The 18234-nt window shown below is 38.3% G+C and overlaps 1 protein-coding gene across 2 annotated transcripts in view; it reads right to left on the bottom strand.

Annotated features, from left to right (window-relative positions):
• NSRP1 (nuclear speckle splicing regulatory protein 1) overlaps positions 1-9060 on the bottom strand; it is a 29906-nt gene extending 20846 nt beyond the window's left edge. The window contains exons 1-2 of one of the 2 annotated variants that reach the window (XM_024564754.3): positions 9018-9060; positions 7913-8003 (exon numbers count right to left, since the gene is read on the bottom strand). In XM_024564754.3, the coding sequence (XP_024420522.2) occupies positions 7913-8003; positions 9018-9037 (111 nt within the window). In that variant the 5' untranslated portion in view covers positions 9038-9060. Of the gene's footprint in view, positions 1-7912; positions 8004-8549; positions 8793-9017 lie in introns of those variants that run through there. The other variant, XM_045199061.2, reaches the window with a different exon arrangement.
• Positions 9061-18234: the final 9174 nt, after the last annotated feature.

Raw genomic sequence — 18234 nt, forward strand, 5'->3', positions numbered from 1 at the left:
GCGTCACAGCACAGCAACCAGTGTTACCCCGCCCCGGTGAACACCTAAGGCTCCGCCCCTTAAAGTAACAGACGCGCCAAGAAAAAAAAAATGGTCCAAATGACAGAACACTTCAAAGCTCCAGAAAAAATACAGCTAAGCGACGAAGAGATAGCTAACCTATCGGATGCACAGTTCAAAGCACTGGTTATCAATATGCTCACAGACTTGGTTGAATCTGTTCGAAAAACAGATGAAAAAATGAAGCCTATGCTAAGAGAAACAAAGGAAAATGTACAGGGAACCAATAGTGATGAGAAGGAAACTGGGGCTCAAATCAATGGTATGGACCAGAAGGAAGAAACAAACATCCAACCAGAAAAGAATGAAGAAACAAGAACTTGGAAAAATGAGGAGAGGCTTAGGAACCTCCAGGACGCCTTGAAACGTTCCAACATCCAAATTATAGGGGTGCCAGAAGGAGAAGAGGAAGAACAAAAAATTGAAAACTTATTTGAACAAATAATGAAGGAGAACTTCCCTAATCTGGCAAAGGAAATAGACTTCCGGGAAGTCCAGGAAGCTCAGAGAGTCCCAAAGAAGCTGGACCCAAGGAGGAACACAACAAGGCACATCATAATTACATTACCCAAGATTAAACGCAAGGACCTACATCCAAGATTACTGTATCCAGCAAAGCTATCACTTAGAATGGAAGGGAAGATAAAGTGCTTCTCAGATAAGGTCAAGTTAAAGAAGCTCATCATCACCAAGCCCTTATTATATGAAATGTTAAAGGGAGTTACCTAAGAAAAAGAAGATCAAAAATAGGAACAGTAAAAATGACAGCAAACTCACAGTTATTAACGGCCACACATAAAACAAAAATGAGAGCAAACTAGGCAAACAACTAGAACATGAGGGTTGTCAATAAGGGAGTGGGAGGGGGAGAGGGGGGGAAAGGTACAGAGAATAAGTAGCATAGATGATAGGTGGAAAATAGACAGGGGGAGGGTAAAAATAGTGTAGGAAATGTAGAAGCCAAAGAACTTATAAGTATGACCCATGGACATGAACTATAGGGGGGGAATGTGGGAGGGAGGGGGGTGGGCAGGATGGAGTGGGGTGGGGGGGGAAATGGGACAACTGTAATAGCATAATCAATAAATATATTAAAAAAAAAAGTATTTGAAATTGTATTTTATTAAAAATACTTTTACTTAATAAAAATAAAATGTGCAAAGCATATTTTGAGTTTATGTGTAAAAAGAACTCATGTCCTAGGCTCATAAAATTATAAATACCTTTTAATCTATATACATGTTCAGGAGGATTTTACCTAGATGGGGGTCATGAGATGTAGAATATCTACCATGCCTGGCCCACATCCAAAACTGGAATCAATACTCATTCTCGGTAATTGTTAATAACCAAAAACCATCCTACAAATTTCTAAATGGTCCTCTGAAGTATTAACACCCCCACTGAAAACCCTTAGAATGAGACTGTTCAAAAATTGGACAACAGAATATCCACTTCGTTGACAATTAATAGCCCCATCTCCCTGAAATATTCCTAAGACACTGGATGACAGAGTTGTGTACTTTCAAATGATAAAAACCACGTCTCTGAAGTTTGTCTGATCTTTGCTAGTTCCCCACTAACCCTTTTGCTATTGCTTCTGAAATTCAATCTCTCAAATTTTTAAAATTCCATTATAAACAAACTGCCTCTCAGAGGGAGTACATTATAATGTTTAAAAGCATGGACTCTGGAATCAGGCAGATGTTCTGGGTTCAAAATCTACCTTTACTACTTGTTACCTGTGTGTGATATAGGCCAATTTATTTAACTTCCTGATACCTTACTTTCCTTAGCTGTAAAATCTCTCCTTTTCTTTTACCTTCCTCCCTTTTAGCTTAAACATGCACAAATCATCTCTATTCTAATAAAACTACAGCAAAAAGGAAAATTCCGCCAATTCTACCATTACTTCTGCAAATTATAATTTCCATTTCTTTTCCTCATGTCCCTGTCAAACTCTCAAAATAAGACCATGAATTAGCCCTGGCTGGTGTGGCTCAGAGTATTGAGCACCAGCCTGCAAACCAAAGGGTGCCAGTTTAATTCCCAGTCAGGGCACATGCCCGGTCCACACACTGATTTTTCTCTCCCTCTCTTTCTCCTTCCCTTCCCCTCCCTTTAAAAATAAATAAATAAAATCTTTTAAAAAATTCCCTCATATAACAGTAACAAGGACTATAAGGTACCTAAAAATAAATATAACAAAGGATGTATGTGAACTTTATGGAAGAAAATTATAAAAGTGTACTAATGGATATATAAAACATCCGAATAAATAAATGACATCTTTATAATGGAAAAGACTGAAATATCAATTCTCTCCTAGTCTGTAAATTCAAATTCCAGTCAAAATCTCTAGTTTTCTTATGAAAATGAAGATGGCACTAAAGTTCACTTACATGGCCTAAGGCAATTTTAAAGGACAAGATAGGGCACTACTGTAGAGAAGAGGCTGAAGAGAAAAGCAAGACAATGCATGACTTTATTTTTGTAGGTCTTTTTGCTCTTTATTCTAAAAGCAACGGGAATTCAACAGTGGTTTTTAAAACCAATATGGTGATTATCTGAAGTGTGCAAAAAATGTATTGGAAAGGCTTAAAAATCACTGAAAATGGCCAAATATGGACCTATAAAAATTCTCTTCTCCCTAAAAGTATGTAAAACGTGTAACATTCCAGAATCAACTTTTTTTTTTTCAAGAACTCTAGAAATTAACCCAAGGTTTATAGTAATCCAGGGAGCATTTAAGCAATAACTCTTTAGGCCATCAACCCTGTATCCAGGCCCACAGTTAGGCCTAGGCACACCTACCAACTTCACTATTATAACCATGGAACGGCACACATTGCTTCTGTAAAGTGACATCCTTCAGATACTTAGTGGCATTTTGAAATATGTATACCCTTGATGGCCTCGGCAGTTTCACAAGTGTTCTTAAAATGAACACTGAGACTTTTGAACCTCTTGATCTGCATGATTTTGTGGGGTTTTCTGGGTCAAGTGAATATAGAGAACCATTTTCAGAGGTCACCTCTGGCCACTTTCGGGAAAAGCTCAACATACTTAACTTTTAAAAAGATACAAATCAAAAAAACTCTTTCTAAAGAGGGACATCAATTCACATCAACAAAATTTTGCAGCCCTGGCTGGTGTGGCTCAGTGGATTGAGTGCCAGCCTGCAAACCAAAGGGTCACCGGTTCGATTCCCAGTCAGGGCACATACCTGGGTTGTGGGCCAGGTCCCTGGTAGGGGGTGCTCAAGAGACAACCACACATTGATACTTCTCTCCCTCTCTTTCCCTCTCTCTAAAAAATAAAGATCTTAAAAAAAAACATTTGCATGCCTATTTCACCAAAACTTTGCCATTATCATTTATTAAAAATATTCACTAATATAGTGAACAAATTGCAGCTCACTATCTTAATTTACACTTAACTATAGTAAGATGAAATATTTTTAATGTTTATTAGATATTTCTATTTCTTCTATTTGTCTATAAATGTTTTTTTTCCTTATTTTCTGTTGGGTCTTAGTGTTTTTCTTATAGTTTTTATAAATGCTTTCTATCTTATGAAAGTGAAAGCTTTATCTATAAAATAACTACCATATTTTTCGGACTATATGATGCACCAGACCATAAGATGCACCTAGGTTTTAGAGGAAAATAGGAAAAAAATTTTGAAGCAAAAAATATGGTCCTGCTCCTGCCTCCTGTGACCCCCACCCCATCCATCCCTGCGAGCCAGGTAAGCTACATTTGGACTATAAGACACACCCCCACTTTCCTCCCAAATCTGGGGGGAAAGGGCGTCTTATAGTCCAAAAAATACAGTATGCCATTGTGTCTGAGTGAATCAAAGTGCAGTTATTGCTGTCATCCACAATTTATCTGACATAGTTAATATATATAACACTAAATTAATAGATTTTAGCTATCTAGTTTAATTTACTACTCTTTTAAAGAGATCAAGGACTTTTGTACCTTTATCCAAAATCGAAAATTCTCACATTGTATGGATCACACTTATTCATAGAATATGTACTCAGTTGCAAAACTGGATCTCATAAGAATATTACTGTCTAGAAATAAGCATCTGAACTGCCATGATTAAAAGGAAAATTCATTATGTTCTGCAAAATGAACAAGTATTTATCATGGAGAAATATCTAAAAAGAAGACTCATGTTTCAATTGTCACGCAACATCTATTTTAGTCACTAACCACCTTATAACACTTGTGAAATACTGGCTGTAACAAGTACTTTTGAGAATGTACAGATCGGGGGTCAGCAAGTAACAGCCAAATCCAGCCACCTACCTTTTTGTAAATAAAGTTTTATCAGAACACGTTTACTAGTCATGGTCATTCATTCATGTGTGGTCTAATGACTGCTTTCACACTATGAGAGATTGGCCTGCAAAGCCTAAAACATCTACTACCTGGCTCTTTGCAACATAGATAGCTAAAACATCTGAGTAAATAATTTTATTTATTTTTGGAAGCCAACAGATATCCAGATCCTGACTCATGGGGCTCATACTCTAATACAGTAACAAAAATTGTGTATAAATATAAGGTATAAAAAGATAAGTGTTCTAAGAAAGGTGAAGAGTGTCACAAAAAGGAGGAGACTGTTTCCAGTGGGGGAAATTTTGAAAGCAGCAGCTTTTGCACAGGATTTTAAAGCATGGCTGTAATTTTGACATATAAAATGGGAAGACTTCCAGGGTGGAGGAAAGCAGACTTATGAAAATATACAAACATGACAGTGAGCTTTGCATGGGAGGAGCAAAGTTAGGAGAAAATGCTAATCAGCATTTTGAAGCAAAGCAAAGGGAGGGCTTTCAGTGTCAGGATTAGCAGTTTAAATTTTAAATATAATTAGGTTCAAGAACAAGAGAGTAACAGTGATTCAAACTAAATTTAGAGAGACAGGTGATAAGGAAACTAGTTACAAAGCTATTATAATCCAAAAGGGAAGTAATAAAGGTGGTGGCAATGGGACTGGAAAAAATTACTATCACAGCAAAACCACTCAAACACTTATGATCAGACAGCAGCATTTGGATATACTATAAACCTCTTAGCCACATGGGGTAAAAACTCTTCATCTCCCCTACCTATGAACAAAATGATGATCACTTCTAATTAGTTCTGATAATTTTTAAAAGAGAAACTACTGAAATAATAATTTAAGATTCTAGACTATCACTGTCCCATTTGCAAACTAACTCTGGATTAAAGCACGTATTCAAATAGGATTCATTTGGTAGGACGCTCTCTGATGGAACACTGGAAGGGAAGTCTTATTTTAAGTTTGGGCTCTTAACTGCTTGCTGAAGACAATAGATGGATCTGTTTCATAGCAGTTCTCTCCATGCATAGCAAATGCCTTCCTCTGGAGGGAATCCATAAGCATAACAATATATGTAAATGAAAATACCTTTCTCTATATTTTCCAAAGCACCAATAATTTTATTGTTGCTTAAATTGTTGATTAATTTTTAAATAAGAGATTTTCTATTCAAACCTCGCAAATATTTAAATAACATACTCAACTAAGAATTTACTTAGTAGTATGAGGGTAAGCTGGAATTCACCAGGCTGAATTTTTATAGGTAAGGAAATTATGCTAAAGACAGTTTTATAGTCTTTTCATTAAGAACTAAGCTGCAGCTCCTGGGTCAGTGGTTTCTGGTGAGGCTCTACCAATGAAAGACAAAGACTATACTGGAGAGTAGGAGAAAGGGATAAGCCAAAGCTTTTCTCCCTAAATTTCTCTCAACCTAAGACTCAATTTTTTCAGTGAAGTCCAATTCTCCCCTAGTAACCTGAGCCCCTGGCCTCCAGGACCCACCTCCTACCTGCTTCTCTCCATTTAACACTACTTGCATCTTATTACGACTAATTTCTGGGTTGCTTCACCACTCTTGTTTTGGCTTCTCACATCTTCTATCACTTACATAACCAACTCTCTGAGTTACAGTCTCTCTATGTAAAAGGAGGGAGGGAGAGAGGAAGGGGAGGAACACAGCGAAATGGCCTATCCCTATTTTTTCTGCTTCTAGTGTGCCCACTCTCCAGCCACCACCAGTCTCATTTCATAATGGAAAAGAAACAGCAATACGATAAGGAAACTTTATAGGTTACATGTGTAAACCCCTTCTTCTCAAACTGGGGTATAAGTGCTTCACAATACATGGTATGCCAGATTGATTTACGTGAAACTACAGAATGAACATGCTTTATTTTTCCTGTTGTGTCCATGGTAAGTGATTTTAAAATTTACTGTATATTAAAACAAACCATAAGGGTGCTGTCAATTCAATGGGGAAGAGTCTTCAACAAACTATGTTGGGGCAACTAAAGTGTCCACAGGCAAAGAATGAAGGTGGACCCCTAACTCCTACAGTACACAAAAATTAACTCTAAATGAATTATAGACCTAAATTTAAGACCTAAAACTACAAAATTCTTAAGACAAAAACATAGGTATAAATCTTCATGACCTTGATTAAATCACGGTTTCTTAGGTATGAAATCAAAGTAGTTAGCAACCTAAGAAAAAAATAAATTGGACTTCCTCAAAATTGAACTTTTGTGTTTCAAAGGACATTATCAAGAAAGTGAAGATAACCCACAGAATGGAAGAAAATATTTAAAAATTATATCTAATAAGGGACCTGTGTCTAGAATGTGCAAAGAAATCTTAACAATTCATAACAAAATGACAAATAACTCAGTAAAAAATTAGGCAAATGATACAGACACTTCTCCAAAGATGATACATAATGGCCAACATCATTGGCCGTCAAGGGAAATGTACATCAAAATCACAAAATAGTTGTGGGGGGAAGAATGTGGGGAAGTAGACTGACTGCAATGGGGCATGAAAGAACTTTCAGGGGAGGAGGGAAGGTTCTACATCCTGACTAGGGCATATACATTTGTCCAAAGTCATCAACCTATATACATTTAAAATCCACACATTTTATTACAGGTAAATTATACCTCAGTTTTTTAAAAGGTGAGCCATCTACAGTCAATTTCTTCAACAGGAGAGCAAAAAATAGAGTATCAAATATATTCAATTGCCTGTTTCTGCTATTATATATTGATAATTAGTAAAAACTGAAAGAAAAGCTGTTTTTTCTGCTAGAACAAAGTACCAGATCAACTGACACAAAGTCACAAAAATGACACAAGTCATTTTCTGTATTTTCAAAATACATAGAAAATGACTTTAGAAATATATAGAAATATTTCAAAAATATAGAAAATGACTTAGGTACTGTATGAGATATGCACATATTTGGTGTTGCTTCTACTATAAACTGTGGGTTTCAGAGGAAAACACTGTTCTGGCCGCTAAAATATAAAATATTCATACTAGATGTTATTGTAGTAACATCTATGGCAACACTACTTACTACGATAACTGTAAGTGAGCAATTACATTTAGCAGAGACTGAAATAACCACAAAAGTAGTCTCATAAGAAACTACTAACAAATCTTTCTAGGAAATTGGTCTCAACAGCTTATTTTTAGGGAACTTTACACCAACAATTTTGTTACATCAGCATTAGTTGTCTGAAATAACTTTGTGTAACTGCCTAAAAATAACTGAAGTTCATAGGTTTTGGGAGGAAAAATCAGATTATCCATGTATCTCTCATAAAGAAAATCTGTGATTTTTCCTTTATATCTTTTGACAATTCTGTAAATTATAATATACTATACATATATTGTAATGACAACTAAGACAAGCAAAGATATCAAAATCACAAGTTCAAATTAAAAATATATATGTGTTTCCAATTAGGTAGAAAAACATAGGTTCCCTTACCTCCTCCTCATCAGAATCATTCCCAAACACTGATGGTTTTTGCAAAACAGGGTGCAAGTGCTGTGTTTTCTTTGGCAAAATAAGCCCATACCTGCATATTGTTTTTTGAAATAGAAATTACACCATTATATTTAAACGTTAAAACATAATACATTCACTACATCTTCCAGATGAAGCTACCAAGTAAAAACATGTCATGGCCCATGAACACAACAGTTTCTGATCTTCAGACATCTCAAAATTCTAATGTGTTAAGATTTCATAATTAAGTGGTTATTTGTTGACAAGGGCCAAACCCAAATAGTATTTTAATCAAAGAAGTAACTGACGAGTTCGAAAGTATTTTAGATGGTAAAATGATAGTTAGGTTTTAAAAAGAACATGTTAGTTGAAAGCTCAGTTCATGTTCACTAAAAATAAAAACGCTCTAAATTATTCTTGTGGCTTAACAAGAGTCTGAAAAAACCATCCCATCAGAGCCAGCTTAATTAGTTTCTGACATTTTGGCTTTTAAGATCCAGCAATTACAGGAAGCCACATCAAGAAGTATGGATTGTATACCAAAAGTAAAAATTCCGAGCACATACAATATTTTTCTCTTGCGGCAACGTAAAACCCCAACTTCCTATATGCCTACCCTTTTCTGTGGCTTCTCAGCACAACATTCCTAAAACGGGAAGGGAGGGCGGGAATCAAGACTCGAGCTGCCCAGGAGAACAAGGCCCTCTAAGGAAGCCAGGGATTGTCTCTTCTCACTGCCCCTGAAGGCATCCAAACCGGGAGAAACTCAAGCGCGGGGTAGGAAGCAAGACTGAGGGGCCTCAGACCGAGCTTTTGGAAAATAGAAAAGTCTCGCTCTCTGCCCCTCAGCCTAACTTCCTTTATTTCCTCACAAGTTTCTCCCTCAAACTTCGGGCTTCCATCCTGGAAAATATGGGGGGTGGGGAGGGGAAATATTTGTTCCTCAGGATTTCTCGCTTTTCCCCCGTCTCTACCCCTGACGATACAGCCCCTTCACTTCCAGCGCGCTTTTACTTCTCGGCCAAAGACACAGTCGCAGTGGTTTCTCACTCCCCAGCCTAAACCTAACTCCCGGATCACTCACTGCCTGCCCGGAATCGCCATCTTGCTCCCGTCTCCGTTGAACGTGGGCGACGCTGACGTGACGCTGATACAGGCACTGACGTTGTCACGTAAACTCTCGCGCGGCTTCGGGCGTCCTGGAACCCACCTAGCGGCTGAGTATTTTTTGAGTGGATTCAAACACTGTTTCGAACCGACTGCTTTGGCTTTGGGTGTCATTTGGAAACTGATTGACTACTTTGAAGTCAGTGGAGTAAAAGACTGACAAAATTCTGGCCACTGTTTCCCACGGTCTGGTCTCGGCACCAGCAGGTTAGCATCACCCAGGAGTCTGGTAAAAATACAAATGCTCGCGCCCTGTTCCAGAGCTACTGAATCAGGAACTCTGGGATGGGGCCCAGAAATCTGTTTTTAACAAGCCCTCCAGGTAATTCTGATATTCAAGTTTGAAAACCGCTATCCCTAGGCTATCAATTCTTTTTTCCTTTGAGGTGTCCAGTGTGAGTATATTTGACTCAGAGTAATTTGGCAGAAGATGAAAGTCTGTATGCAAACAGTGTCACATTATAGGACCAAAATGATACCGTGGTACCTCTGGGTATAGGAATCAAAATCATATGCCATACTCTTTTTTTTTTTTTTTTTTTAATTCTAATCACATTCAATCTGGGCACCCACTTACTCCTGGCCCATTCCAAAATAGTCTTAGAGCAGCCCAAGAAATCTTTTAATGTCTACAGAAGGACATTTAAATTTTCAACTATAATTGTGAATTTGTCTAATTCTTCTTTTGATTCCATCAATTTTTTGTTTCATGTATGTTGAAATATTTAGGATTTATTATGCCCTCTTGTGTTGACCCCTATACCATTAAGAAATGACCCTCTCAAGCCCTGGCTGGTGTGTTTCAGTGGATTGAGTGCAGGCCTGAAAACCAAGGGGTGGCTAATTTGATTCCTAGTGAGGACACATGCTTGGGTTGCTGGCCAGGTCCCTGGTTGGTGGTGAAGGAGAGGCAACCACACACTGATGTTTCTCTCCCTCTCTTTCTCCTTCCCTTCCCCGCTCTCTAAAAATAAATTTAAAAAATAAAAAAGAAAGAAAGAACAAAAGAGGAAATGGCTTAAGAAGAAAACTTTAATTTTTCCTCAAAAAGTGGCGGTAAGAAAGCCTGGCCTATCCTGGTCTCATTTAATGACCACAGTAAAAATACTTCAAGGTAACACCAGAGGAAGAACTACCTTAAGAAAGCTTTTCACTCTGAACTTCCTGGACAGACACCCTCCCAACACACACACACACACATGTGTGTGCGCATGTCTCAGATCTGGCTGCTTACACGTTATATTCCAAAACACTGGAGGTGGGGCTGGTCCTCTGTGGATTTAGGGAGGCAGACAGGAGGCCTTGGATCTGACCTTCCTTCAGGGAAGGCCAAGGGAGGCTTTCTTCTGTTACTCTAATAGTGAAACAATTAAAACCAAGGGGCTAAAAATGATTGTATCTCAGGAGGCAGAATGAGGCTCAGCTACACCAGCTTCTAATGCTTCTTTTTAGTGGCTAGTGGGTAACAATCCCGATCCAACTGAAAGCCCTGGAAACCTCTTAGGTTCAGTAGTCACCTAATGCCTACAACCTGAGACATGCCACTTTGTGAAGGGCAGGCCTTGGGCAAATGTGTGCAAGGTACATACTGGGACATCAAACCACACATTGATGTTTCTCTCCCTTTCTTTCTCCCTCCCTTCTCCTCTGTCTAAAAATAGATAGATGAAATCTTAAAAAAAAGAAGTGACCCTCTTTTTTCTTCTGTGTAAAATCTTCATATTTATTCCATAATAGTGGTTCCTCTCTCCTATCATAAGTTTATTCTCAAGTAAAATCAGGACTGCAATGCAGTTACTTTGACTTCATGACCTCTCAAATGTGATTAATAAGGAAAAGCAATAATGGTACTAATGATTCGTCCAGATTCCTAAATAACACCTGAAACATTCTCCACTCTTCTGTAAAACATTCTTTCTCTGGAATAGAAGAAATGATCCTTTTGATTTTTTATTTCTCTTATCTACTTTATCTGATATTAACATAACCAGCTTTGATTGTTAGCATAATATATCTGCTTCTGTCCTTTTAACCTATTTTAATCTATTTGTGTCTTTATATTCGAAGTGGATCTCTTGGTGATAGCACATAGTTGGGTCCTGCTTTCTTATCTGGTCTGACAAATTGCTTCCTTTTAATTTGGGTGATTAGAATATTTTCATTAATGTGATTATTATTATATGGTGTCGATATAAGAAACGGCCAAACCTATAGAGAACTTTTGTGAGTTTATTTGGGCCAAACCGACAATTGCCAGAAGCAAAATATCAACAGATGAGAAAATGCTCCAGAGAATGGCATTTTTGCAGCTTATCCATTAGAATACAAGGAGGAGACGAGGAGGGTGGGTTACATGAAATCCATTGGTGGTAGATTAAGGGATTGGGAGAAAACAAGGGGGAGATAGGGGACTCTCAGACTGGATAAAAAGTAAAATGGAGAGAATACTTTTAATTGGTGTGTACAGTATTATTAATAACATTTGCAGAATCCAGAGGTGGTATGTAGGACACAAGATAATGAGTGCTTCTGTGGTTTCATCCTCTGATGCTGTGGTTGTGCTCTGAGGGTCTGGAAAAAGATACTACTCTGACATTCCAAAGGTATGTTATCTTATGCAAAAAGACAGTAGACAGGCTTACTTAAGGTAAAAATTGACCTTTCTCCAGAAAGCTACGAGCCTAGGATATGACTACCCACTGTGACTTGCTTTTAGTTAGGAATTGTTATGTTCAGACCATCTTATGTGGTTACTTTCAGTCTCTAAGTTTGTTTAAGGCCCACCATGTAGGCCTTCCCTGAGTCTGTCAGATTTAGTATGTGGCCCCTTTTTCATCCACAGCATGGTTACAATTTGTTTTCTATTTTTCCCATATGTTCTTTGTTCTCCCCTCATCCCTGCATTAACCAGAAATTTTTATGATTCATTTTAAGATTTTCATGATTTAACCTCATTGCTAGCTTATTAGATATACTTCTTTGCTTACTTTTTTAAGGTGTTGCTTTAGGGTTTCCAGCACACCTCTTTCACTTATCACAGTCTACCTTCAAGTAAAAATGTACCAGTTTATGTTTAATATAAAAATTCTTACAGCCCTGGCTGGAGTGGCTCAGTTGGTTGAAGCATCATCCTGTAGACAAAAAGACTGCAGGTTTGATTCCCCGTCAGGGCACGTACCTAGGTTGCATGTTTGATCCCCGATTGGGGTCCATACAAAAGGCAACCAATCGATGTTTCTCTCTCACATCGATGTTCTCTCCCAATTCTCTCTCCTTCCTCCCTCTCTAAAAACAATGAAAAAAAAAAATGTCCTCAGGTGAGGGTAAAAAAAAAGTACAAAAATATACAGTACTTCCATTTTTCCTCTCTTAGACTTTGTGCTATTGTTGCCACACATCTTCTACCTATGTTATAAATGCATAATATATTATTGCTTTGATCAATCATTTTTCAAAATATTTTTAAATAAAAATATGGACTTCCAGCCAAGATGGAGGTGTAGGTAGACACACACTGTGCCTCCTTGCACAACCAAAAGAACAACAACAAATTTAAAAACAAAAAACAACCAGAACTGACAAAAAATTGAACTGTATGGACATCCAACAACCAAGGAGGTAAAGAAGAAACATTCATTCAGACCAGTAGGAGGGGTGGAGACAGGCAGCTGGGTAGAGAGGACTCACAGCAAGGCAGTGGCTGGAGGACCCGGCAAGGTGGTGGATTTGGGATTTCAGACCAGGTGGTCCAACATTCACATGCAGATAAACCGGGAGGAACAACTGGGGATTGAGACAGACAGAGCAACCCAGGGTCCCAGCGTGGGGAAATAAAGCCTCAAACCACTGATTGAGAACACCTGTGGGGGTTGAGGCTGCAGCAGGAGAAATTCCCAGCCTGACAGGAGAGTCCATTGGAGAGACCCACAGGGGCCTAGAACATACACAAGCCCACCCACCTGGGAATCAGCACCAGAAGGGCCCAGTTTGCTTGTGGGTAGCAGGGGAAGTGACTGAAAACTGGCAGAGAGCAGAGTGAGGAGCACTGTTCCCTCTCAGACCCCTCCCCCACATACAGCGCCACAATGCAGCCACATGGGTTGCCCCGCCCTGGTGAACACCTAAGGCTCCGCCCCTTACTATGTAACAGGCATGCAGAGACCAAAAAAAAAAAAAAAAAAAAGCCCAAATGAAAAAACAGATCAAAGCGCCAGAAAAAATACAACTAAGTGACGAGATAGCCAACCTATCAGATACACAGTTCAAAACACTGGTAATCAGGATGCTCACAGGATTGGTTGAATGTGGTCGCAAATTAGATGAAAAAATGAAGGCTATGCTAAGTGAGATAAAGGAAAATGTACAGGGAACCAACAGTAAAGTGAAAGAAACTGGGTCTCAAATCAATGCTTTGGAGCAGATGGAAGAAAGAAACATTTAATCAGAACAGAATAAAGAAACAAGAATTCCAAAAAATGAGGAGAGGCTTAGGAACCTCCAGGACAACTTTAAATCTTCCAACATCCAAATCATAGGGGTGTCAGAAGGAGAAGAGGAAGAGCTAGAAATTGAAAATTTATTTGAAAACATAATGAAGGAGAACTTTCCTAATCTGGCAAAGGAAATAGATTTCCAGGAAGTCCAGGAAGCTCAGAGACTCCCAAAGAAGTTGGACCCAAAGAAACACACAGCAAGGCACATTATAATTACATTAGCCAAGATTAAATATAAGGAGAGAATCTTAAAAGCAGCAAGAGAAAAAGCGAGAGTTACCTACAAAGGAGTTCCCATAAGGCTATCAGCTGATTTCTCAAAAGAAACCTTGCAGGCAAGAAGGGGCTGGAAAGAGGTATTTAAAATCATGAAAGGCAAGGAGCTACATCCAAGATCACTCTATCCAGCAAAGCTATCATTCAGAATGGAAGGGCAGATAAAGTGCTTCCCAGATAAGGTCAAGTTAAATTAGTTCATCATCACCAAGCCCTTATTATATGAAATGTTAAAGGGACTTATCTAAGAAAAAGAAGATAAAAAATATGAACAGTAAAATGACAACAAACTCACAGTTATTAATAACCTAACCTAAAACAAAAACAAAAACTAAGCAAACAACTAGAACAGGAACAGAATCACAGAAATAGAGATCACAGGGAGTGTTATCAGCGGGGCAGTGGGTGGGGGAGGGAGGGGGAAAAGATACAGAGTAAGTAGCATAAATGGTAGGTAGAAGATAGGAGGAGGTTAAGAATAGTAAAGGAAATGTAGAAGCCAAAGAACTTATATATATGACCCAGGGACATGAACTAAAGGGGAGAAATGTGGGTGGGAGAGGGTGTGCAGGACAGAGGGGAACAAAGGGGGGAAAATGAGATAACTGTAATAGCATAATTGATAAATATATTTAAAAAATAAAAATAAAAAAAACTTCCAAAAAAACAATAAAAACTGCCTTCCTAATTAAAAAAAAATGTTTACCCACATATTTACCATTTCCAGTGTCTCCATATCTTTTTGTCAATCCAGATATTAATCTAGTATACTCTTTTTAAAAATAGCCTTATTGAGATATACTATGCAATTCACCCATTTAAAGTATACAGTTCATTGATTTGTAGTATATTCAGAGAGTTGTGTTACCATCACTATAATCAATTTTAGAATATTTTTAATACCCCCTCAGACTATGTATCCATTAGTCAATCCCATTTCCCTCCAAACCTCCAACCCCCAGCAACAATAATCTCCTTCTCTCTCTACGAACTTGGAGTTTTGCTCCATGTAGTTTGAAACTCTGTTATTAAGTGTATAAATATTTAAGCAACTATGTCTTAATTAATTGGCCCCTTTTTCATTATGAAATGACCTTCTTGGTCATGGAATTATTCTTTGCTCTGAAATCTTTGTGTGATATTATTATAGTTACTCCAGCCACTCTAAAAGTTTTCTTTTGACCGTAACTCCAGGGAAAGCATAAAGATGTTCAGAAAAGGAAAATACTTGTAATTTCCTACATGTCTGAGCCATAAATAGCATACATAGTCATAATAATGCGAACACTTGCTCTGGCTGGTGTGGCTCAGTGGAGTGAGTGCCAGTTTGCAAACCAAAAGTTTGTGAGTTTAATTCCCTGTCAGGGCACATGCCTGGGTTGCAGGCCAGGTTCCCAGTTGGGGGCGTTCAAGAGGCAACTGACTGATGTTTCTGTCCCTCTCTTTCTCCCTCCCTTACCTTCTTCTCTAAAAATAAATAAAATCTTAAAAAAATAATGCAAACATTGAATATTGATCTCTCCTAATCTAAATAACAATGTAATTATATTGGGAAGAATGGAGGGATGGGAATTGTATATGTATATGTCCTTCCACATGCTGAGGAAGGAGCTGAATCTCTGTATTTTATACTGGGAGGTTAATAAATATTGCCTAGGTCAGAAAAAATCGTAGCCACACAGCATGTTATTTCACAATATGGAGGCAACTGTCAAAACTAAGCCAAAATAGGTGTTGGCAAACTTCATGCAAAGGGTCAGATAGTAAATATTTAGGTTTGTGAATCATAGGTGTTGCGGCAGCTAGTTATCTCTGCCCTTGAAGTGTGAAAGCAGTCAAAGACAATATGGGCATGTCTTTTCCAATAAAACTTTATCATAACAAGCAACTGGCCAGATTTAGCCTGTGAGTTGTTAACTCCTGGGCTAAAAGAACTGAAAGTAGTTGCCTCAGAAGCAAGGAAAATAGGAGTGGGGTGGGGCTGGGAAATGCTCTGGTCTTAAAAAACCTTGTACCACTAGATGATTGTTTAAACTATGAGCATGTGTTACTTTGTTTTAAAAAAAAAATCAGCTCTGACTTGTGTGGTTCAGTGGGTTGGGAGTCGTCAGCCAGCCCAAAAGATCACTGATTTGATTCCAGGTCAGGGCTCATGCCTAGTTTGCCTGCTAGGTCCCTGGTTGGGGACATGCAAGAGGCAACTGATCAATGTTTCTCTCACACATAGATGTTTCTCTCCCTCTTCTTCTCCCTCCCTTCCCCTCTCTCTAAAAATAATTTTAAAAAACTTAAAAAAAATAAAGTAAAAAGAATCCATAAAGGGTAAAAATAAAGCCCCTAGTCTGGGCTATCTGTCTTTTGCTTAAAGAAACTGAGTGGAGAATTAGTTACACAAAGTACAGCTCAATATCCAATACCATGTGAGCTTTTAAATTGGTGTATTGAATTCTGTATTCTCCCACTGCCTTCGAGAGATTTTCCCAAAGCTAGCAGGCTGATTTATCAGATTGCAATGTTGCAGAGAGTTCAAATTCTCCAATCACTTGGCAGGGCTTGCAGCAATGGTGGTACTTGCAGCAGTGAATCAGAGACACAGAGAAGCCTAACATTTTGAAGCCAAGTGTGGGAAATTTAATTGAAGATGCTGGAAGGACAGAGCAGAGTAAACCAGTAAAAGGTAGTATCATCACTACCATACTCCTGATTGTTACACAACAGAGCATTCTGACTTTCCTGGACTTCTAGAAATAAAAGACTTTGAGAACAGAACAGTCAACTGGTATTGGATCCAAGGCAACTGTGAGGACCTCAGCACTCAAACTCTTGGATCTTCCATTTAATGTTTCGACATTAATGTGACTAATGTCACTTTCCTACTCTTTAAGTCTCTGCTTCTTTTTGTGTCCATTCTTTTCCCTAACCAAGTAATCGCTCTCCACCCTTTTCTCTACCTACAGCTTCTGCTAACTTGTGTCTGGAAGGCAGTATGTTGCAATTTGTTTAAAGGCCTGTCATGACACTTTTGCCCTCTTTAAACAATGTCCTTCTGGACACCACTCCTATTGCTATTTCTAGTTGGATTTGTCCATGGTTTGGGTACCTTTATATTAGCTCATTTCACAATTGGTCTCCCTTTGACAAGGGGTCAATCGCAATTTAAATAGCTGTGGCTGGAGAGTCAGGGTCACATCAAACAAAATACGGTCACTTGGAGGTGCGTTACCAGTTGTGGTCTGTGCGCAGGACAGTATAAGCTCAGGCAGTGGATTGAGGAGAGGTAAACCACGGTTAATAACTAGGAGATGAAAACACACACCAAGGGTAATTATCATCCCTAAGGACAAAGAAACAGGCAATATTGAGTTAATCGATCTTGTCTGTTGGGAGAGATCTTTATAAGATCATGTAGGGGAGAGTATAAACACAGAGTTAATGATGACATGGGGTGAGGTTAGGTGGGAGTGGCATTGCATAAAACCCAGGAAAGAAATGAAAGGTCCCAAAATTATCTGCGGAGGGTCTTCTCAGTCAGTAGATTGGGGATGTCTATGGAAGTTAAGGCCAGCTGGTTGTCTGATCATGTTTACTTTAAGAAGGAATGGGAAGTCAGTCACAAGAGACCACATATTGTATGATTCCATTTATATAAAATGTCCAGAGTAGCAAATCCATAGAGAACACAAGATTAGTATTCGCCTAGGGCTAGAGTGGGGGAAAATGGGAATTGACTGCTAATGGGTATGGGATTTCTGATGGGGGTGAAAAAATGTTCTAAAATCGATTGTTATAATGGTTGCACAATTTAGTATATTCTGTGACTATACTGAAAACCACTGAATTGTACATGTTAAGTAGGTAAATTGTATAGTATGTGAGTTATATTTCAATAAAGCTGTTAAAACAGCCAATAGGAGATTTTTCTCAAATTCCAATATCATTGTCTTGAAATCTTATATTGTTCCTGGACCATAGGAAGCCATAATTGTGAACGAAAGTGGTCTGCATTGTCTACACCATACAATATCATTGTTACCTATAAGCTATGGAGATGGAGTTAATAAAAATTCAACCAATCAAGTCCAGGCATCTGAAGCATTATAGAAGTAAACTCAAGTAAATCAATACATCTATTTAGTCCAGCGGTTTTCAACCTGTGTGCTGCAAGAAATTTTAAAACATGCAATACCGGACACTAAGTAGTCAACTGGTGTGCTGTGGCATGCTGATATAGTCAAACAGATATAAATATAAATATGTAACTAAATTTTTGTCAGGTATGAGTAACATCTTCTTTACTAAAAGTTAAGTTCCTGGTGTTAAGGGGTAGTATTTTACTTGAATGATGGATAGATACATTGCACCAAT

The sequence above is a fragment of the Desmodus rotundus genome, chromosome 9, assembly GCF_022682495.2.
Source record: "Desmodus rotundus isolate HL8 chromosome 9, HLdesRot8A.1, whole genome shotgun sequence".
Classification (NCBI taxonomy): domain Eukaryota; kingdom Metazoa; phylum Chordata; class Mammalia; order Chiroptera; family Phyllostomidae; genus Desmodus; species Desmodus rotundus.